This window comes from Mesocricetus auratus, unplaced genomic scaffold, assembly GCF_017639785.1.
Source record: "Mesocricetus auratus isolate SY011 unplaced genomic scaffold, BCM_Maur_2.0 Super-Scaffold_100029, whole genome shotgun sequence".
Taxonomy (NCBI): Eukaryota; Metazoa; Chordata; class Mammalia; order Rodentia; family Cricetidae; genus Mesocricetus; species Mesocricetus auratus.
The window spans coordinates 4,914,545-4,938,642 of NW_024429210.1; the positions used below are offsets into that span (position 1 = coordinate 4,914,545).

The following is a 24,098-nucleotide window of genomic DNA, read 5'->3' on the forward strand; positions in this document are numbered from 1 at the left end:
TCACAGTCATAATGCTCAAATGCTGAGTTCAAAAAAATCAATTCTTTCACCACTAGACCTATGATCTATGAATAGAACTCTGAGAGTGCAGAGTTTTTTAAACCAGGAGTGAATGAAGAGCATGAAGCAGCTGATAAAGATCATGTTCTTCTGGAAAAATCAGTACTCCTAGCTGAGATCTGTAAAAAGTGGATAAGGAAAATGCATGGAAAGTGTTTACCAATAAAGACTCCTATTCATGATCTCATTTGTATTTTTATTCCACAATGAAAAATTTATTATAAAACAAACTTATTGCTAATTTTAAAGAAGTGATGAAAAATCTTAAGTGTAACAATGCCTGCAATTGTTTTTATAGCTAAGAGAAAGGCACATTTAAACTCTCATCCAAGAGGAATGTACTAACCAAACACAGGACTTTCCTTCATAGAAAGAAGAGAAAAATGCAAAATAAGAAGGTGAGTGTGTACATATGCGTAAATGAGGAATATTCACTTGGGTTTTATTTTTTCCTATTTAAGGTTTGGTCAAAATCTCATAGGGAATAATACATGGTCATAAACATAACTTCATTAGACACTGTGAAGTAAATTTTACACTCTGTGATTCCATGTATTGTTTTTGATATTGTGTTTCTAAATATTCATTTTTAGTATGAATGGTTTATATAAATAAAATAAGTGTACATTTTGTTTCAGGTAGTTCCATAGATGAAAATATCTATGCCTCACATATTTTTAATTTTTATGTATACTAAATGACATTAATGTCAAAGATATTCTTCATATTTTATTGCCTAAAATATAATTCTTTACTCATCTACATATATATAAATAAAAAGTCAGAGAGATAAATTTTCAAAAATAAGTCTAAAAGCATCAATAAACTTTTCAATGTGTCATATTTAGGTGATCATAGACATTCTGAATGATATTGCTTTGATTTATTTGTAAAATAATACTTTTTAATTGTCCAGACTCGATATAAGGGCTTTGCCTTGTAGTGTTGTATCTGGTTTTGTACTGTTTGGCTGTTGTTTTGTAGAGGCCTGCTGTTTTCTGAAGAGGAAACAGAGGCTGTGTGGATCAAGGGGAGGAGGGATGTAGAACTGGGCAGGTAGGAGTGGAGGGAGGGAACTGTGGTTGGGATGTACTGTAGAAGAAAAGAATATATTTTCAGGAACTATGAGAGAGAAAGGAAAGTGTGTCAGGTTTTTTGTTTGTTTTGTTTTAATTGCCTGTGAGGAGCACTGAACTGAGCTCATTCACAGCCCTTTCATTACTTACCTCTTTAATTAGGCTCATGAAACGGGTCCCGAAGCGCCAGGGTTTATGTCGATTACACTGCAAGGAACTGACTGTCATCTGTGGGAACTGTTGGACAGCCACGGACACGACATGCACTGCATCGTACATCAGAGCAGCATCTGTCTGAAAGTCCAGAGAAAAGACATGCATGTTCACAAAAATGTTCAACAAGGCAGACAGCATGTAGAAAATAAAGGAGTAAGGAAAATACAAATTTCCAGTGTTTATATTAGAGGAAAATGCAATTTATTGTGATCACATTACTACAACTCATTAAGAACAGATGACCCACACACCTGGGCTTTCTTTTAGAAAGGAAATAATATAGCCTTTGTAGCTAGGAATATATGAAGACACTATTTCTTCTCTCACCCTCCCTGGATCTATCTTACTCTGTCACACCACACATACAATTGGATGAAATTGTGACATTTAGAATGATTATATAGTTCACATATTATCCATACAGTAAGCGAAAATTTCCCCTATGCAGAAGGAAGACAAAGACTTTACACAGGGTTACTCAAAAAAGCTTAAAGACATAAGTCCAGACCTTGTCTTCAGCTTTATTTTCAAATATCCATTCTGAGTCATGATGCATCAATGTCAGGCTACATGCTAATCCCTTTTCATGAACCTAAGCCTAATCTCTTGTGCTGCTTTCTTTACTCAAATTTCCATATCAATAGAAGTTCATTTGGCTTCTCAAGTAAAATGAATATGAATTCTTCTGTTCTGCACCTGCTCAAGGACCCAGCCACTTTATGAGTCAATAATAAAAAATAATGTTTATAACTCATAACAAACAAGAGACTCAATGACTGTCAAATGATGTGTTAAGAAGTCCCTGTCACCATGTTTTGGGGATCTTTGCCAGATTTCATACCTACAGAAGAGGGTCACACTGGCAGAGGGGGTACCAGTGAACTTTGAGCCATCTGCTTAGCGTGCCTCACAATAAAAGAATGTATTTCCCTTTCTCATTCACACAATTAGTGGGCTGTGAAATGAATTTCAAAATGAATAGGAACCCTGTAGTTCACACTGTGTGCTATAATACAAAACGAGGAGTCTATTTTTCCATTCAAACCTATACCAGGAGTTTTACCACAAGAAGTGGAAGAAGTCTAAGCAGCACACAGCAATAACAGAACATAGGAGTAGTTGTTTTGTCATTTATAACTTTATTTTATAAATAACAAATGACTAACTGCATATATCCTAATATCTGCATGGTGGTACCTAGAAGAGTGAATTTGATACAGGAATCCATTATGAGCCTTACAACTAAACTACTTGATTTGGACCTGAGTTAACAACTGAAGAATGTATGTGGTATGTACACCACTAAATCCAATTGCCATATTTGAAAAATGTATTCTTTCCAAAACATAATGAAACTTGATACTGTACACCTGTCTGAGAAAGGTAGAAAGATATGAAATTTCTCAAGTATTACTGACAGGCCAGTTTCACAACATCATGACAGAAAAATATCCCAAAGCATCCATTCTCTTCCTAAATTCATATTCCATGTCCTGATGTGATGGTCAGTCTGGTCAACTTGAATGCATTAGAGTCACCTCAGAGGCAGACCTCTGGTTGGATACCATTTCAGGAGAAGCTAAAAAGAGCATCCAAGAACTAACCTGAATATGGGGGTTCATCCCACATGCTATCATCCTGGGCTGAATGAAAATAAAAGACAAGAGAGGTCTTTCATTCTGACTGCAGACACAATCAGCTGTCTGACACCCTCACTACCACTCTAGCCACAAGACTGTACCCTGTAACTATGAAGCAAAACTCTTCCTTCCTTAAGTACTTTTTGTCAAGAACTTTGCTGGAACAATAGGAAAATAAAATAATATATCAGTGTGGTATAAGGGATAAAATAACAATTAAGAACAATAAATAACATTAATTTTAGTGGTATTTTAAAGTTAGAATTCTATCGAGTGTCTTTTCAGGCTGTAATACAATAAAATTAGAAGTAAACGACAACAGAATCTTTGCAAACCATACAAATACAAGGGAAGTAACTTATTTCTGAACAAACAGTGCATCAGGAAAGATGTAAAGAGTAAGAAAAGTTCTTGAAACAAATACAAATAAAAACAAAAAAACCTTATTGAGTACTAATGGGAGCATTTGTAGCAATCAATATCTATATTTTAAAAACATAAATATTTGCATTAGCAACCTAGTGCTATACCTGATGGAAAGGAAAACTAAGTAACCAACCAAATATGAAACTGACAAAAAGAAAGACATAATACGTATCAGAGGGGAAATAAGCAAAATATAGAACTGGAAAAGAAAACCACCACTTGGAAATGATGTTTATAGAAAATACTGTGTCATCACGTGGGCCCAAAGGTATTTTATGCTATGATAGACTGCCTCCTGCACCTCTGCCTTCATTTGTTTCTGTTTCAATCACTTTTCATGTTACATGATAATTACTTGAAGAATATCTGACTATCAAACATACCTTTTGCCCCTTTGGGTCAGAAAGTACAAAAACAAGAGACATTTTCTTCAGTTCCACTGCCCCTGGGTCACAAGAACTGAAAACAAAGTCTTACAGGACCAACAGCCCCCTAAATAGGGCACCTGTCTATGATATCAAAGCTGTAATCTGGAATAGAAGTGACCAAAAATGGCATCAATTACAACTTCTTTAGACCATCTCACTGCATCAAAACTGGAGTAAAGATCAATCATTCACAGATACTGACAACACCCTTACCAGCAATGGATATATAAAAATACCCCATGACTCCCTTTCCCAATTTTTCCTCTATTTAAACCTAAGGCTACTGTCAGTACATAAAATAGACATGGAATCACTGTATCTCTTTATTCCTTTTTTCCGGTTGTGCTTTATCAAATTCCCTTCCTCTGCTTTTTAGTATTAATCATCTTTTGGAAATATTAAAGTAGATAGCTGAGCAGACCCTACTGAAGTTGACATTTTGTTGATTATTCAGTCTTTTTCTAATAAGAGAAAAATCTGATATAAAACACATTTAAAAAATAAAAATGATGCTGGGCGTTAGTGGCGCAAGCCTTTAATCCCAGCACTCAGGAGGCAGAGGACGGTGGATCTCTGTGAGTTCAAGGCCAGCCTGGTCTACAGAGTGAGTTCCAGGGCAGCCTCCAAAACAATACAGAGAAACCTTGTCTCGAAAAAACAAAAAAATTAATAAAAATAAAAATGTTTAAAGGAATATATCTAATGCATCTTTACATAGAATAATTATAAGACAACAAGAAGGCTTAAGTAAAATCAAAGATTTACTGAAACCATAATAACGACATGCGACATGCCTGATTGTGATGTTGACTTAGGCTTGGGTATCTTGACAATACTGAATCATAAAGAACTGAAAAGATGCCTGTGTTGTCATCATATGAGCTTGTATAAAACAAAGATCCCATCAAAGAAAATCTCAGAGCTAAGTGGTTCCCATGTTAAATTTTACCATAAGTTCAAAAAGGGAAGAAAAATCTTCCAGATTCATATTCTGAATCATATTTATCCTGGTACCAAAACAGGACAAGAACATTGCATAAAGACACTTGAAAGCCTATATTATTAATGAACATGGACAAAGATATCCTCAACAAAATACTAGTAAACAGATTTCTTAGTGTAAACACTATCCTATAAGGATTATCAAAGACAGTCTCAAGTTCAGAGAATTATATTAACTCAAGAAGGGGTTCAATCAGAATGGAGGAGGTTATACAAAATTGACCTGTGGTAGAAGCAGACACACAGCTAAACAATGAGCTAAACTACTGGAATCCAGCTGCAGAGGAGGAGTAATGACGAGCAAAGGGGTCAAGAACTGGCTAGAGAATCCCACAAAAATTCTACAGCTTACCTGAACAAGAGGGAGCTCAAGGACATCAGAATGATAGCTGAGAAACCAGCATAGGATCGACCCAGACCACCTAATCCTGGGTGTCAGTTAGGAGACCTAGGGAATCTAAGGGGTTCTGACAATGGGTCAGTATTTATCCTTAGTGTATGAATGAAATGGGATAGTATTCCACATAGAGGGATACTCTTTCAGCCTAGACACATGAGGGAGGACCTAGGCACTGCTTCAAATGATATGACAGACTTTGAAACCCTCGCATGGAATGCCTCACATGCCCTGGAGAGCAGTTATGAGATGGTGTAAGATGTTGGTGGGGGCAGAGTATCAGAGGAGGGAGAGGGAACAGGGATTGGCATGTAAAACAAGCTTGCTTCTGATTTAAATACAAAAGTAAAAAATTAACAATAAATATTTCAAAGGAAAAAATGACCTTTGGCCTCTGCATGCACAAACATATATCCACAGGAACATGCATACAAACACACACACAACACACACACACACACACACACACACACACACATCCATTTATTCAACATAATCAAGATTAATTTGCCTCAGGATTTCAAGAATTTGAAAGGATGGTTGAATGCACATTGGTCAATAAACATGGTGCCTTGGTACAACATACCAACAGAAGGAATGACAAAAAACATAAGATCATCTCAACAGATTCAGAACGAATATCTGATAAAATTCAACATCCTTCAATATAAAAAGGCTAAATGATTTAACTTAGGAGTAATAGAGTTCAGTGTAACAAACACATCACAAAAGAGTGAATGCTAGAACACTGACAGTGATGCACTATGATACAGCAAGACAAGGATGTCATATTTTGTCACTTGTATTCAAGATCATACTAGAAGTTCGACCCAGACAGTTAGGCAATATAATAAGATAAATGTCATCCAAGTTTGAAAGGAAAAAAGTCAAATTGTCTCACACACATACACACACACACACACAGATATGTAAATATATACATATGTATCAAACAGCATCAAAACACTATCAGATTTAATAAACTAATTGAGCAAAACACAGGTTATAAAATCAATATTAAGATAAGTGGCAATGCTTTATAGCAAGACAGATTTTCTGAGTTCGAAATCAGCACAGAAATCCTACTTAATCAGTCACAACAAAAAAAGGAAATAATATACAATTAGATTTAAGTAAACAGGGTAATTTTTCTACAATATAGCTATAAACACGCTAGAGTAATCTAAAAAAGACGTGAGTACATGATAACAACCCATAATTCCATAAGACCTAAAGTGATTGACAAATTCAAGTTCATCTCTGTTAAAATAGCAATAACATTCTTCACAGAACTGGGATGCTGAAAAATAAATTGTGTATGGAAACATTAATATCCAGAATGGACAAATAATCTTGGGCCAACTACCTGAATTAAAACACAGTATAAATATAGCATGGCGCTTATATGAAAATGGCCACATCAACGAATGAAAAAGAAATAGAGGAAGAAAGCCAGGCATTTGCAGTCAACTGAGTTTTGACAAATTGATATTATAGGCAAAATGAAGAAAGGATAAACATGTTAACAAATGGACTACCAAAATGGATAGCCATTCATAAAGTAAGAAAGGAAGCCCCTTCACTGGTTACAAGTTAGTAATACATCAATACTACTAAAAGAAACAACACTGGAAATTTCATTAGAAAGAATAACATTATAAAAAGAACAGGAAACAAGCAGGAAAATATGGAATTGGAATTGCATGAAAATAAAGTGCTCAGCGAAGGAAACTTCTAACAAATTAACACTTCTTTACAGCAAAGGCAACAACAATATAATTTAGGTAGGAAGAAGATAAACACAATCATGCATCTATAAGGATACATATGAGGATTTCAACACGTAATATTGGGCAGAAAAGTTAGCATCATGGTTTAAAGATTGGTGATAAAGCCAAGTAGACATATGTCAAAAGTGAGCTGAATCCTCAACAGGTACATGAAAGTCTATTTCTTTAATAACCTGAGAAACAGATACCAGAGTGACAATTATAGGCCAACCATTGCAGTAAGAGTTGCTATTGTCCAAAGACAAAAGATAATAGGAGCTGGAAAAGATGACAAGAAAGCAAAGGTTTTGGTGACATTTAAATTTGTATAATACCTTGAAAAGCAGAAAGAAGGTTGCACAGCAGTTAAAATCAAGCCATGATTTGATGCAGCCATTATTCATATTTTCAGGAATCTGGTGAGGACTAAACAATTATGACACTGTTCTTTATAAAGTAAATCTCTGAGATGGAATTTAAATTAAATACAATTTTGCTCCAAATTTAATTTTTTATTATATGTCATATCAACTCTAAAGAGTATTTTTGGAGTTAAATATAAAAGACTATCTTTAAAATTACACTAAAACTGAGCACATGAGTTACTTTCTTATAAAACTGTTTACTCATTAAATCCAGACCATTTAAGTGAAATAATTCAGTTATGTGTGCCCTGAACATTTGGGTACAATCACACATTTTTGTAGAAGTATGTATGTGTCACACTTATTTGAAAGTTGAAGCACCTCTTCACTTTTGAATTCATAACAGAAAAAGGAAGTACAGTGAGAACACTTTTTACCTCAGAGGTTGGTATCAAAAGAAGAAGAAAGTGAAGAATAGAAAGTTCAATTTCAATCCCAAAATGTCAAAGCAGAGGACCATGCATCATTGCTAGTTCAAGCATCTATCAATTAGAATGGAAAATGCCTAAGTGCCAACCTTAGAATATATTCAGCTTTGGCACATTTTAATTCTTTCCAAATTAAACTCTCTAAAATACAAACTATATCTCTCACCCCAAAATGTGTCTTTCCACGCTTTAAGAATTGTACAATATGATCCAATTCATTTCAGCACACCTAAGAGAACCTTTACATGAGCGTCTTGGGACAACCATAAACCCCCCATCAGAACACTTCAATGAATATGTTTTAATATTTTCTTGATCTGTAAGTGATAAAAAGAGGGGTGAGGAGTATCCCTTAGACTTCCATTGAACAATTAAATTCCAAAGCTTCCACTATCCTGTATATAGACACCACTAAAACAATGGATGTTGGCTTTTTGAAGAAAAGCACAAATTTACCTCCTGTAAGCAGTATACATCATCTAAGTAAATTTCTGTTGATTTTAATAAGTATCCAAATGTGTATAAAATGTTCTTATTATATTACAGTAAAATATTCTTACTATAATTTTTATTTAAAAGATACCCTGACATGAACTCATAATAAAGAATTATTGAACTTTTAAAGTATTTGTAGAACTGGATTTTACATATAGAAAGACCTTTTATTAAGCTATAAATACTAAGCTTGTCTATGTTTGATGGACAAGTTATTTTATTCTGGTTGCAATCAATCACAATACATTTTTCTTATAAATTCTGAGATACATACTCAGAGACAGTTATGCCCCCACAATAAAACAAACAACATGTTTCTTTTTAATTAAAAGGAGAAGGAGTCAAACAATCCAGACCTACATTCAAGAAGAGAACACTGCAAGAAATTCTAAAACATTCCAAGGTCTCTTTTAGCATAAGTTCATCAATTATAATTTCACTGTTGATGGTTAACCATTTTTAAAAATCTGTGCCCTAGAAATAATGGCCTTGGAGTACCCCTATTAAATTTTATTAGGGTAAAATGGGGGCATGGTCTGGTGATATTTAAGTTTAATGCCTGCATTCAAGAGGCTGAGGAAAGCAGAGCTCTATGTTCTAGCCTAGCCTGTACATTGTAACCTAAGGTAACCAAGGCTTTGTGAAAACCTGTCTCAAAAAAAAAAACACATGAAAACAACAGCAATGAAACTGAGACAGTCTTTTTCTAGGTTGTGTATTTTTTACATAATATTTCAAAGTTATAATTTAACACGACTTGATTGTCTCTCTCTCTCTCTCTCCCTCTCTCTCTCTCTGTGTGTGTGTGTGTGTGTGTGTGTGTGTGTGTGTGTGTGTGTGTGTGTGTCTGCATTAATACTCTTGGTCTGGAAAGAAACACTAAATCTCACCCAACGTTCTATATGATATATTTACGTTACATGTTGTATTCTTAGCTTACTTTCTAAACAGGCACTTCTGGATACTCACAACACCAAATATGTATGGCCACACATGATAATCCATATGTGGCCTTGCATGTAGTAAGTGTATAATAGCATTTTTAAGAATAAATATAAAAGTTTTGCCCAAAAGTTTGCTTTCACAGTAAAAGAAATAGGTCTTGGGGCCCTCTGAATAACAACCACATCCTGCCATCTCTACAATATATCTCCTCCCAAAGGTACCGTGAACCAAATCTGCCAGCAGCTCCAGCCTGAGAGGAATGTGCATGCAGCCTCTGTCCTGATTCCAAATGAATTTATAGTAACAGTTCTGTGAACACATTTATCTTTCCATTAAATAAGTGCAGGCAGGTCCCCTCTGAGATCTGAAGTTGCTGGCAGGTGGCAGATCCATTCTGGAACTCCTACGTTTCAGATTTGCTCATTTCTGAAATCCCATCTGAGGTACAATGTACAGCCCAAAAAACTGCCTCCTGCACTAAACAGAAGATACATCTATAGATTCTGACTCTTTCATTGACTTGGCATCTTAGTTTAAACAAATAATCAAAATTTAAAGCAATTCTTTTTCCTCCTTTCCCATGTTATTTACTTAGAAATTAAAAAAAAGATTTTCCAAAACTGCTTCTTGGAAGCAAAATAACCCCTTTAAAAACTAGACAGTTGCAGTTGAAAATTATGTGTAAGTGTCGATTGTTCAATTAGAAGAAAGTGTATTAAGTGTGATGGGTAAATAGGATATTGGTCTTCAGTGCTCATGTGCATAGCCAGCCGGATTTGAATCAGGACTGAGACATATGCACCTCTCTGAAAACAGAAGGGTGCACACAGGAAGGGCAATCCGGTGTTATCAGTTGGCACACTGTGCCCAGTTCTGTCCTTCACAATGCACGTATGCAATGCCTGCTAACTGAAATGAGTGAATGATGAAGAACTGCACTCAGAACCAATCAGGAACCAATTGTGAGACAATTCTCCCAGTAAATCTGCAGCTGCCATTGTGTGTGCTGTGCTGCCAGCTCTTTGTCACACTCTAAAAAGAGTTCTTTACTAGCAGCTGCGTGGACCACACAGGCTGCATGAGGTAATATATTAAAGTAGTTTCCATAGTTTCTGGCAAATGGTTTACAGCAGGTGTCATCAGATACTGTTGTTGATCACCAGAAGGCTGGTAATTACTTCAAGGTGGATGCTAGCCCAAATCAGAAGCCTGTTTAGAAAGTACAATGTTTCATCACTCCTTCACATGCCATTAGCATAAATTGGGTATAGGTGTGTGTTATTCCACAGGCTAAATACATCAGGGTCTAGAAAAGAATAGGAGGAGGGTATTATCATTGAAATTGTATTCCTATAAAATGAAGTTTGTCCCTAGTTGTATAATTCAATTGAAATCACAGGTAAAAATATTTCAAAGTTCATGGCTTACTGACAAATTTAGAAATTAAGAATAAAGACACCAATTAAACTATTATACTGCCTGGTATGCATATATATTACTTATAACTTCAGACCAGTGATGTGACCCTAGTCAAGTGTGACTTATTATAGTGTTGTCTGATAGGTTACATTGACTATAGGTGTCTGTCTTAGTTTCATTTCCATTTGCTGTCATAAAACACTGTGTGAGAAAAAGCAATTAAGGTATGAAATGGTTTATTTATCTTTAAACTTCAATTGCATCCTTGTTTTCAGGGAAGTTACATGTGTAGAGACTTTTGGTCACATCACACTTGTTATCATGTGCCTATTTAATAATCCTTCATATCAACATTTTATAAACATTTGGAAATTAGGTTAGGTAAGGTACATTTTTCTTTTTTCATGTCAATACACATATTATTGACAATCTGTCCTCCACCAACAAAACATGATCTATGTGTGTTGCAATTTCTTATTTTCCAGCCCAATTAGACATGTTGCCCACATTAAAACTCTTCTAACCATTGATACTCGGAGAGATTAAAAATGGTGCTGGCAGAACTGGATGCTGGCACGTAGAAGACTGCGGATAGATCCGTGTCTATCGCCATGCACAAAACTTAAGTCCAAATGGATCAAAGACCTCAACAAATATCCAGCAACATTGAACCTCTTAGTAGAGAAAGTGGGAGGTACTCTTGAATATATTGGCACAGGAGACCACTTCCTGAACATAACATCAGTAGCAGAGACAGTGAGGTACACAATAAATACATGGGACCGCCTGAAGCTGAGAAGCTTCTGTAAAGCAAAGGGCACAGTCAACAAGACAAAAAGGCAGCCCTAAGATTGGGAAAAGACATTAAAAAACCCCACATCTGACAGAGGGATGATCTCTAAAATTTACAAAGAACTCAAGAAGCAAGTCTCCAAAATACCGAAGAGGCCAATTAAAAAGTGGGGTACAGTACTAAATAGATATTTCTCAATAGAGGAGTCTAAAATGGTTGAGAGACACTTAAGAAAGTGCTCAATATCCATAGCCTTCAGGGAAATGCAAATCAAAACAATTCTGAGATATCATGTTACTCCTGTCAGAATGGTAAAATCAAAACACCAATGACAGTTTATGCTGGAGAAGATGTGGAGAAAGGGGAACACTCCTCCACTGCTGGTGGGAGTGCCAAATTGTACAGCCAGTTTGGAAATCAGTATGGAGATTCCTCAGGAAAATGGAGATCAGTCTACCACAAGACCCAGCGATTCCACTCTTAGGCATATACCCAAAAGATACATATTCATACAACAAGGACATCTGTTCCACCTGTAGACATAGCAGCAATATTTGTAATAGCCAGAACCTGGAAGCAACCTAGATGTCCCTCAACTGAAGAGTGGATAGAGAAAATGTGTTACATTTACACAATGGAGTACTATTCAGTGGGAAAAAAAAAACAATGGAATCTTGAAATTTGCAGGCAAATTGAGAAAACAAGAAGAAACCATCCGGCATGAGGTAACACAGTCACAAAAAGACAAACATGATATGTACTCACTCATATATGGATTTTAGGCATGGATCAGGGGAGTGCCAGCCTACAATCCCATTGCCAGAGAGTCTGGGAAACGGGTAGGACCCTAAGAGAGATATGCATGGTGCCCCAGAGACAGAGAATGAGGCAAGATCTCCTGAGCAGATCGGAATCATGGGGGGAAGGGAGAGGAGAAGGGGAGGACATGGGGGACCAGGAAGTTTGAGTGGGGGGAGAATGGAGGAGGACATGATAAGCGATACCGTAATAGAGGGCGTCATTATAGGTTTGAGGAGAGATCTGTCACTAGGGAGATTTCCAGAGATCCTCAATGATGACAGCAACTGGCAAACTAAGCAATAGTGCAGAGGCTACCTTAAAAGCCCGTCTCTGATAATGAGTTTGACTACTTCCTTATATGCTATCGTAGAACCTTTTCCCAATGACTGATGTAGACTTATGGCTGAGAGGCCAGCATGGGTCTGATCCAGAACCCCTCAATGTGGGTGGCTAAACAACCTATGGGGCCTTGGGCAGTAGAGAAGTATTTATCCCTAGCATACAAATGGAATTTTGGTGCCCATCCCAAAATGAGGGATGCTCTCTCAGCTGGACTCTGGAGTGCATTTCGTTTAAACCTATAATTATTAACATTTTGCAGGTGACACTTTTGAATTTTTTCTAAGAATTACTGTGAATATTGTCAATGTAATTTTTCTGGACATATTTTTAAATGAAAAATTTTGAATCAGAAAAACCTGTTGTTTAGGTTTGCCATAATTTCAAAAAAACCTTTAAACATTTGTATACCAGTTCCAAGCAATTCAGATGACTTTCAAATAAATACCATGTGGAAAAACTCTTCCCTTATAAGATAGGTATGATTAAGAGACAGCTGTGAAGTAGGTTAGAAAATACCACCAGATTTTCAATTAAAAATTCCATTAAACTAATGTAATTATTTCTATCTAATTAAAAATTTCCCTCTACAATCAGGCTATTGAGATATCTTTTTCTCTTTTGAAATGTTCCATAAAACTCTTATCAATGTTCACGAACCATACTATATCAATGGGGTAGTTAATGAACTCCCCAGCAATTATTCACTAGTCTTAATAATTTAGGTCCTGTTAAATCTTCTCTGATTTTTACTACATTTGGAACTGTTATTGATCTAGAGAAGAGTCGATATCAAGGGGAAATATTCTCTGTACTACCTGCTGGTCTCCAATACATTCAGTTATCTTTTGTTTGCAGTTCAAATTAGCTTTCTATATCCATCAATATTGTTTATATTTAATGTTTTCAATATTAGGAATGAAAATTGATTTTTCTAGTGTTAACAGATTGTGATTCTTCATAAGTTTAGATCTGCTAATATGCAACAACCAAAACAAACCTGTTGTATAAGCATATAATTTTAAAGTGCTAATGAAATACTAATTAAAATACTAATTAAATACTAAATGAAAATACGAATTCCAAATTTCTACAAAGATTGAAAGCATCAAGTATACTAACAATAAAAAATATCAATTTAAATGATATCGTACTATTCAGGGAAAAATTCTGACTGTGACGTATCTCAATGGTTGAGGACTTGCCTAGTATGTGTGAGAGTTTCAATTAGTACATAGTTTGAAAATATATTAATTAACTATTGTTTTAATGTCACAGAAAAATGTCCTGGGCTTGGTTATTTTAAGGTTTCTTTAATCCTTTACTAAATTTAATTTAAAATTTTTGACATTTCTCCATTATATATAAGAGCTGTTTTGACTGCTTGAGTCAGTCTAACAATAGCCATGTTATTAATGTGTTGTTGATGACAAATACAACAAGGAACTATGTAATAAAACAGAAATACCAAATTTGATTTAAATATATAAATGTAACAAATTTTTTAATGACTCCACATGCAAAGTAAAACAAAATATCTAATTTTATATAAACTTATATCTGTCAGATATAAGTTATATGAAAGGCTTCTATTAACATCAGTAACTTCAAAAAATAAAAGCAATAAGAACTAATAATACTGAATAAAGAATGACATAGTTAGATAAAGCTCAAACCATAATTCTAATATTAATAATGATTACATTCATTAACATATTGCAGTCTATTATTTACTGATCTTAATGTAAATGAGCAAAATTTTCATGAAATATCCCTGTGAACATTAAAAAAGAATTCATAGAATATTTACAAACCAAATAAAAATTAATATACCACAATGTCCTTTTATATAGTATATTTTTAAAAATACATCAAAAAGGCAATGATCTATTCAGGTGTACTGAAAAACTCTTGATATTTACTCACTAGAAGTTTATACTTGCTGAGGAAATCATAATTACAAATCAAATAAGAAAATGCTTTCACGACAGCTATTTTATCCAATATTTTATGCCACTGTGAAAATTTAACTTGAAGTAAACAAGGAGCAAGAGCGTCAAAGCACTTTACTTGGTAGAAAAAATAAATAATGCCAAACATGTCAATTGCTTGGTTTTTAACTGTACAGCAACAAGAAAAGAAGAAGTGATATACAAGCTAAATCTAAGGAGAACCAGAAGAGCAGTATACAGTGAATTGAACCAGGGCAGTAGCAAAATGCTATCGGTGACATGAGAATCATCATCAACCCCCCAAAAAACAAACAAAGAAATATATTTTTGAAAGGAGTCAGAATAAAAAAAAACTCCTGCACAAAATTTGCTTGTTAATTGAAATAAAAAATGTGACAAATTTATTTTAAAGTATTTCAACCAAGTTATTCAGAATGTACACAACTTTATCCAGCCAATGAGCTTCAGAATCTTAGAGAATAGTCCTATAAATATGGGTATCAATTCCAATATGATGTGGTGGTGTCTTAATGGATGCAATGGCCTTTGGACCATTTGCAGAGTGCCATGACTCAGACAACAGTGCTTCATCCTTGTTTCCTACTCACAAATATCTTGATTTCACTTTTCCACAGCTATTCTCCAATGTCCTTTCCTTATCCAACCTTTTATCCCTACTCACTGACTACACATTCATTCTCCTGTGTTTTGAAAAATAAACTTCTGAGAATATAACAGCCATCCTATGTTAAATGTTGAGTAAAATTAAAGCCATTTTTACTTAAGCAAAAGGTTGTGCTTATCTTTCATGCAAAACAGCATAAAGCTTACATTTTCTTCATTCTACTTTTGAAATTAGTTGAACCACAGAGACTACCCATGACCAAAAATTTAATAAAATTTACCATGAGAATAATAAGCATCGGGAATGTGAAATTAGCTTAACATCAGGGAAGGTTTTAACTATGTATCCTAGAAAATAGTATACTTTTAAATCAGGAAAAATAAACCTAAATAGGTCAAAAAGAGAAGTTCATTTATTATAACATTGTTTCCTATTAGTTTCTTTGAACTATTATGACCTGTACACTTAAGCATTTTCAGTTTAATATTATGAATAAGTAAATTTATAAAATGTGGACCATGAAAATACAAGAAAACCAGCATTAACCCTAGGCCTACTGAATTCCAAGACCTCATTCGTCTGTTTGTTTTACTGCTAAAGCATGGTCACAAAGCATGCTAAAACAGTGTGCCTAAAATACAAAATAGGCATCTAGTTTAGAGATTAACCTTTCTCATAATGTTCTCACCAGACATAACTGAATGATGACATACTTGTGCCCATGATCAGGAGCTAGTAAAAGAGCTGAGAATGCTATGCTAGAAAATATTCTGGAAATATATGTCATGTAGCAATTGAAGTGTCGTGATGTAACTTGGAACACAGTTCATGGAAACAAAAGAGTGAGTATATGAGTGCATTACATTGTGGTTTATGAGTTTTCCTAAGTATAACATCATAACTGTTCCTGAGTAAGATTAAACAAATTACCTTTAATAATGAATACTGTAACATTATTACAACTGTTATCTAGAGCTACACTTACAGACTGAGGATATGTTTCACTATTTTTTTCATATATAAAACAGATTTCTATTACATTGTATTATAATGAATTATACCAGTAAATATTTCAGAACAAGTCGTCTTCATAGCTTCTAATTTTTCTTAAAATTACTCCCAACAGCATTGATTTTTGAAGATACATAATATGTACTATAATCACTGTCATTTTCAAGACAGGTTGTCTCTATGTAGCTTTGGAACCTATCCTGATAATTGCTCTATAGACCAGGCTGGCCTCAAACTCACAGACCTCCTGCCTCTGCCTCCTGAGATCTGGGATTAAAGGAACTAGTTTATTGTAATCATATTTATTCCCTACTTAAAATCAAGATAAATTATAAACTTGAAATTAAATCAAAATATATATCTATTCTTAATAGAGCACTCACTATACTTAATAACTAAATTGATTTTTAAAATATTCTGAAAAGGCACATGTTTGAAATGAAATGTATTTTAAGACACCATGCTAATTAATATATCTTTGTCCTTCTATCTTTACAAATACACAAGAAGAGAAAGATAATGATAAACCCAAAATAATCACAATATAAATGGTATATAAAAATTTAAAGTTTACATTTCTTCTTTATTTAAAAGCACTGTCCCTATAAAAACAGAATTAATGAATCAGATGGAAATAAAAATACTTTTCAAAGTAAGCTGTTTCTTCTGAATTCTAGAAAATATTCATGGTTTGCCGAAATTACTTTCAATTACTTGGTTAAATTACATATGTAACGTGAACTAAAAATGAGTTAATGCCAAGATTGTGAAGTTCTGTTAAACAAAAAGAAAAAACAACTTAGGAAACAAACTCATCAGTCTTAAGCTCATCAGTCTTAAGACAGATCCATGAACAGACACAAACAGCTATCTGTGGCATCTACCATGTCAGGAGACATTAATTATTTTCTAAATATGAACTGCAAAATGAGTAATTAATCAGTATCTTAAAGCTATCCCAAAGCATTGTTCAGTTAATTAAAAAGATGTCCTATTTCCTGCAAATGAATCCATGGGATGTTAAATAGAATTACAGCATCATTTGATGAGAATGGGGCTCCTTTGGAAGAGTGTAAATATATTTTCCTCCTCTCCGGAGATGACTTGTCTCTAGCCAGCTTAGATTTAGAAAGCGATACTCTCATTAGACATTTGACCTTGAACATATGCTCTAGTTACCTAAGATGGTTTGACAACTATATGTGACCTTTCTATTTTCTAAACAATAGTGGTTGTTTGTGAATTTATTTACACTCAACTTTTGCATTAGAAAAATTTGTTGTTGGCATGACTGATAATGCACTCCCAGTTGGATAATACAGAATTTCAAAATGTTCACTAATATAGTACATGAATTTTAGGCCTGAAATGGTCATGCAACTTTGATATGTTAGTTTTAGATTTTAAACCATAAGCTGATTCTAAAGCATTAAAATGGAGGGGAGGCACAAAATTTCCCAGCACTCAAGAGGCAGTAGAAGGCAAATCATTATGAGTTAAAGGTAAGCCTCTTCTCCATAAGTGAATTTCAGATCAGTCAGTGTTGCATAGTAAGAGCCTACCTTAAAAAATTACCCAAATCAGTAATTATTGGTAAAATAAAATAGTGATATGGCTATATGCTTTTAAAAGCTATTTGTTAAGGCTGGTTTGTTATGATTGTTCTAAAATAAAAGGCCTAACACACATGGCTTTTATGATAACCATAGATTGGTATGTTCATTATCTTCTCAAAATAAATATGACATCCATAAATAAAATCTCTTAAATTGTATCATATTGATAGGTCCGAGTATAAAGCATACGAGCCAGAAGAACAAGTGAATGACCTGCCTCTGAGCTGAGCTGCCCCAATCCCCAGACCAAGATTCCCAGGGCATATACCTTGGCCTTCTCCTTCCAATATCAGCATTATGACCACTGCTGAGTACTAACCCCCACTCTGGTGCAATTCCACTGTTCTGGTAGAGTCCTTACTCATCCACTAGAGAGTAGGTGATTGATCCACCTGCAAGCTAGACTGGCAAGACCCCTGGTTTTTTGTTCCACCAAGGCCCACTCCAATACTCAACGCCTCCTACCTTATCCTTCTCCCAGCTAGACCTTTCCCCAAAATCTTAAAGACTCCATAGGCTCATGTATAGTCCACATGTGTCACATGAACAGGTAGATTACCTGTCTCACTGCTGAGCTGCTCCACAGGGCATACCTCATTGCCCTTTCATATTCCCATAGCTCCAGCAGCTTTACAGGAGGCCAGCAGGAGAATGGGGACCCTAAGAAAACTCCAACCAAGTAAGTTAGCTACACCACAAACCAGAGGCAATAGATATCCTCAAATCAACAAAACCCAAAGAAAGGAATGCACACACACACACACACACACACACACACACACACACACACACACACACACGAATAACAATAAAAAACAGGAATTGAAAATCACTGGTCATTAATATCTATCAATATAAATGGAGTCAATTCTCGAATTAAAAAATGCATAGATAGATTACCTAGGCCTCCTCACAGACACCCACGTTCACATCTTGATCAGTCCCATGCTGTATTCCCAGGCATCAGTTTGCAATTCCAGAGCTAACCCTTGTCAGGTCAGCTGTTTCTGGGGCTTAAACCAGCCCAGTCTTAACCCCTTTGCTCATCACTCCTCCATTTCTGTCACTGGATTTCTCCAGTTCAGCTCAGTGGTTAGCAGTGGGAGTCTGCCTCTTCTTCTGTCAGCCGCTGAATGAAGGTTCTGTTTCCCAGACTCTCTGGCCATGGGATTGTAGGCTGGCACTCCCCAGATCTCTGTCTAAAATCCATAAATATGAGAGAGTACATGCCATGTTTCTCTTTTTGTGACTGGGTTACCTCACTCAGGATGGAGGGCCTCGCCCTCCCTGGGGAAATGAGGGGATATTGGAGGGGTTGGTGGGAGGGCATAGGAAGAGGGGAGGGAAAGAGAAAGGGACCTGGAATTGACATGTGAAGCATCCTTGTTTCTAATTTAAATTTAAATTTAAAAACAAAAAAATTAAATTAAATTAAAAAAATTCATAGATAACCTGAAGGGTACAAAAACAGGATCTGTCTTTCTGCTGCATATGAGAAACACACCTCAACACCAAAGACAGAAATTACCTCAGACTAAAGGGTTGGAAAAAGATTTTCCAATAAAACAGACATAAGAAGCAAGGTGGTATTGCTAGCCTAATACTTAACAAAATAGACTCCAAGCTAAAATTCATAAAAAGAAATGGAGGAGGAAATTTCATAATCATTAAAGGAAAAATTCACCATGAATATGTATTAATTCTGAATAGCTATGTACTAAATACAAAGACACCAACATACTAAAAAAAAACCTAAAACATTTAAAGAAATGAACAAATATCTTGATATATACCATTTACAATAAAATCATGACCAGATAAACAATTTAAATAGACTGATAACTCCTAAGGAAATAGAAGCAATCATCCATTCCACATGAAGGGATGCTGTCTCAGTCTGGTCACATGGGGGAGGGTCTAGGCCTAGGTCCTGCCCTAGATGATATGACAGACTTTGGAGATACCCCATGAAGAACCTCACCCTCCCTGTAAAGTAGAGCAGGGATTGGGTGGGGAATATGGGGAGGGTTAAAGGGGGGGAAGATGGTAGGGAGAGGGAGTTGGGATTAACATGTGAAGCAAGATTGTTTCTAATTTAAATTTTAAAAGTTTAATAGAAAATAAAATAAAATGATTCATAAAGAAATAATAATAAATTAAAGACTATCAAGAATAAAATTCAAGTGTATAACATAAAAAAAGTCTCTGAACAACCAAAAAGGTTCCAGGACCAGATGGTTTCCTGTTTTCAACAGAAAATTCTACCAGACATTCAAAGAATAGCAAATACTATACTCCTCAAATTATACCACATAATAGAAACAGAAGGACCATTATCCAATTCTTTTCCTGAGGCCACAGTCACCCTGATACCCAAACCACACAAAGATCTGACAAATAAAGGAAATTATAGGCCAATTTCCATCATGAACATCGATGCAAAAGTATGCAATTAAATGCTTACAGACTGAATCTAAGAATACATGACAAAGATCCTCAGCCATGATCAAGTAGGCACAGGGTGGGTGGAGAAGGGAATATGAGTGGTCAGGTGGGGAATGATAAAAGGGGAGACTACTAAAATATATCTATTGGAATCTGTTGCAAGGGAAACTCCCAGAATCTACAACAATGAACACAGGTAAGACTCTTAGCATTAGTGAATACATAGCCTGAGATACTGCCAACACAAGGACCCAGAGTCTGGATGACTCAGAGACCTAGGATAGAACCAAACATGATTGGAGAAAAAGATGCCAATGTAATACTGCCTAATGATATTCTGCTATACTCATAGTTTGATGACTACCCCAGGCATCATCAGAGAACATTCATCCAGTATCTAAAGGGAGCATATGCAGAGACCCGCAGCCAATCATTTGGCTGAGCTCATAGAATCCTGCTGAAGAGAAGGAGGAAGGAGTATATGAGCTGGAGGGATCAAGGAAATTACAAGAAAATTAACAGAAACAACTATCCTGGGCTCACAGAGTATGAACTGAAAAACATGGAGCCTACACTGGGAACTACCTAGGCCCTCTACAAATATGTGACAGTTGTGTAGTTTGATCTATTTGTAGGAATCCTAATGCTTTGTGGGAGCAGGGGCTTTCCCTAATGCTTTGGTAACCTATTCCTCGTCCTGGATTGTTTTGCCCAATCTTATTAAAAGGGAAGTAGCCATGCTTTGTTGATACTCATGGGAAGCCTGCCCTATTATGGGAAGAAACAAAAGAGGAGTGGATTGGGGCTGGGGATGGGAGTTGAGAGGGAGGATTGGGAAAAGAGGAGGGAGGATAAACTGTGGTTAGTATATAAAATAAAGAAATTTAAAATAATAAAGAGAAAATAAATCAAATACAGTTAAGATTTAAAGTCCCATGACTTTTTAATAAAAATCTAATTTCTTTAAAAATTTTTGTTAGATCTTTAATGTTATCAATACATTCTCCAAATAAAGGTATTTTAAAATATTTTAATCAAGAATTGTTTCAATTTTAGGGTTTTATATTTTAATTAGCATGTTTTACATATTATAAAAAATTAATTTTAAGTGTATGAAAATTTATCAATAGTTAAATCTAGTTAGCTGATAGCTTTGAATAAATGATTAGGCCACATAACCTTTACTTTCCTCAGTTTTCAAAAATATAGTATGTCATGATTAAATACACTCACTATGCGGATTAGAGACATCTCATGAGCCTATCCCTCCTAATAATTACAATTCCTCTCCCAACAGCTCCCCATCTTTTTTCTGTTCCATAAAGCATAGCTCTTAGCAATCACTATGCTGCCTATAAGACCAATTTTCATTTTATTTTTTTAAGATTGCACATATGTGCAGTTCATTAAGTTTCCTTCTTTCCATACCTGGTTTTCATTATTTAATAACTTACTGTTTTATTCATATTGCTAAATATTGGAAGACTGCCTGATCTTTAAAGGCATGAACATTGTTCATTGTGTTCATATATTTCTTTATTTTTTCATATATTGGTGACTATTCATGTTACCCTAGTATAATTTTGACAATTATAAGAAGCACATGGGAGCACAGGTGTCCCTTTTACATGCTGATTTCATGTCTTTTGACTGCATACCTGGTAGTAAAATTGCTGAATCATTTGGAAAGGAATGCTTATACGTTAATGAGATTAAACTCATCTAACATTTTTAAATTGAGTTAGTCTTTTCAAATACACAAAACTAGTATTTCATAAAAATTAACCACAGCACTTTTTGAGAAATGAAGTTTCAATAAATATATAAGGAAATATAAAATTACCATTTGTTTTTCTAATTTCTAAATAAGGTTGACATTCTAGTATGCATCTTGATTATCCCAATTTCAAGAGAAATTATAAGGGAGAATATGGGGTTAATATCAGACAAAAATGACTCTGTGTCACATGAGCATGTCTGGTTTATGTCTCTTGGACAGACAAATATTAAATGAAAAACAATACATTAAACCAGTTAACTTTTGCAAACAGAAACATAAATGTAATATGTAAATCAAACTGCAACTTGAAATAGTTAAATCATTACACATTCTTCATAGAAATGTGTCAGCTATAAAAGCCCTATACAATGTGCCCTATAAGCATTTGTATCTAGATAGTATTCCATTACCATATTTACAATAGCATTTAGTTTCAAAAGGAAATATGTACAAAAGACAAATAGTGCTTATGCATTCAGCAACCAGCTGCTCTATAGTAGATACTGGACTAATGCATGAGACACAGATAAAAGCAGAGCAGACATAGCAATGCCCTTGTGAATCTCCTTGCTTTAAAAAAATGTTAAACAATTCATTATTCAGTGAAAAGCAATTACTCTGAATCCTTAATAGTGAAGAGGTAAAAGTATTATGGCAAGCATATACAGAAACCTGAATGAAAGTTGAAAGATACACTGAAGACAAAACAGTAATGTTGACAACCAGAAAGAGAAAAGAGGTGGAAAGGGAGAATACTATATAAGCACTCAGAAGTTGAGGAAATAGCACCACTTAGGGTGGGTGTTCATAGTTATAATTATGGATATTACTGGAAAACTGAAGCAAAACTAGAAAAAAATGCTTCATCCAATTTTATCTGTAGAATAGGAAACAACTAAAGTATTGTCAGATGAGATATGCTCAAATGTTTTCACATGTACATGTGTATAAAAAATTACCAAAATGCAAACCCAAACGAAGAGGAAACTTTAATAACTTAGAAATAAATCCAGGTAGATTCTAGACAAGTTTGGAAGTAGATCTGACTATTGGTTGTTAACTGGGGTGCTATTGCAGGGAGTAATGGTGAACAGTCATGAGTTTGATTGATGCCCAGGGTCATTAGGCTATAAGAGGTATATCCTCACCTGTTCTATTTCTGCAGTTCTACATTTTTCTTCTCTGATCACAAATACACACAGTGTGGCTATGTTTTCTCTACTTTAGGAATGTACAAATGTGACTGTTATATATCCACATTTGTAGACAGGTGGGTTACAGGGAGAACATTGTTACGTTTAAGTTTTTTTCAAACTTTTAAGTAGGGGTGCTCAGCAAGTAGCTGGGTGCCTGAAGTCATGGATTAATAAACAGAGGACAAATGACATAGAAACTTGGAAATCATAAGCTGATACAGAACTGAGTCATAGAGGCAAATAGTACTCAGGAAATCATGTGGCCTTATGGAAAGAACTCTCACATAAAAATCACTGATACAAACGCTGATAAAGGAGGGAGGGCATGAGACATAGTGGTGAAGATAGGAAACCAGAAGAAGTGATTTTGGGAAAGCTAAGTATAGAAACTCTAACTTGTGTGCTTTTATTAATATCGCTTCACATACTCCAAGACAAATACTTTTCTCTCTGACAAATCAGACAACAAATTGTTAGTTTATGTTAGGTTTAAATTTGTCAACTATGCAAATTCTGACTCCATTTAAAATCTGACAGTATATGTGTCTTTTTAATTTACAGTTTCTTGGTGAAAAACAAAAAGCCATGCCATGGATCCCTAGTCAAACATTACTAGTTTAAAAGATTCCTGAACAACTGTTCAGCACATGCCCATGTACTTAGGCCTTGGAATAATATTTTAAATTTCAGGTAAGCTTGAATCACTAAGACAAGAATGTTCTAGTTTGCATAGAAACTTTCCCTATTTGTCCATATTTCGAAAAACTTTTTTGATTTCAAAAAGTAAAAGAAGATAAAATCCACAAGTTCTATG

At 34.9% G+C, this 24,098-nt stretch overlaps 1 protein-coding gene across 8 annotated transcripts in view; it reads right to left on the reverse strand.

Moving 5' to 3' along the window:
• Grik2 (glutamate ionotropic receptor kainate type subunit 2) overlaps positions 1-24,098 on the reverse strand; it is a 581,876-nt gene that overhangs the window by 227,037 nt on the left and 330,741 nt on the right. For all 8 annotated transcript variants that reach the window (XM_005070409.4, XM_040733252.1, XM_005070410.4 and 5 more), the window contains exon 8: positions 1,287-1,430. In XM_005070409.4, coding sequence (XP_005070466.1) covers positions 1,287-1,430 — 144 coding nt within the window. The remainder of the gene's footprint in view (positions 1-1,286; positions 1,431-24,098) is intronic.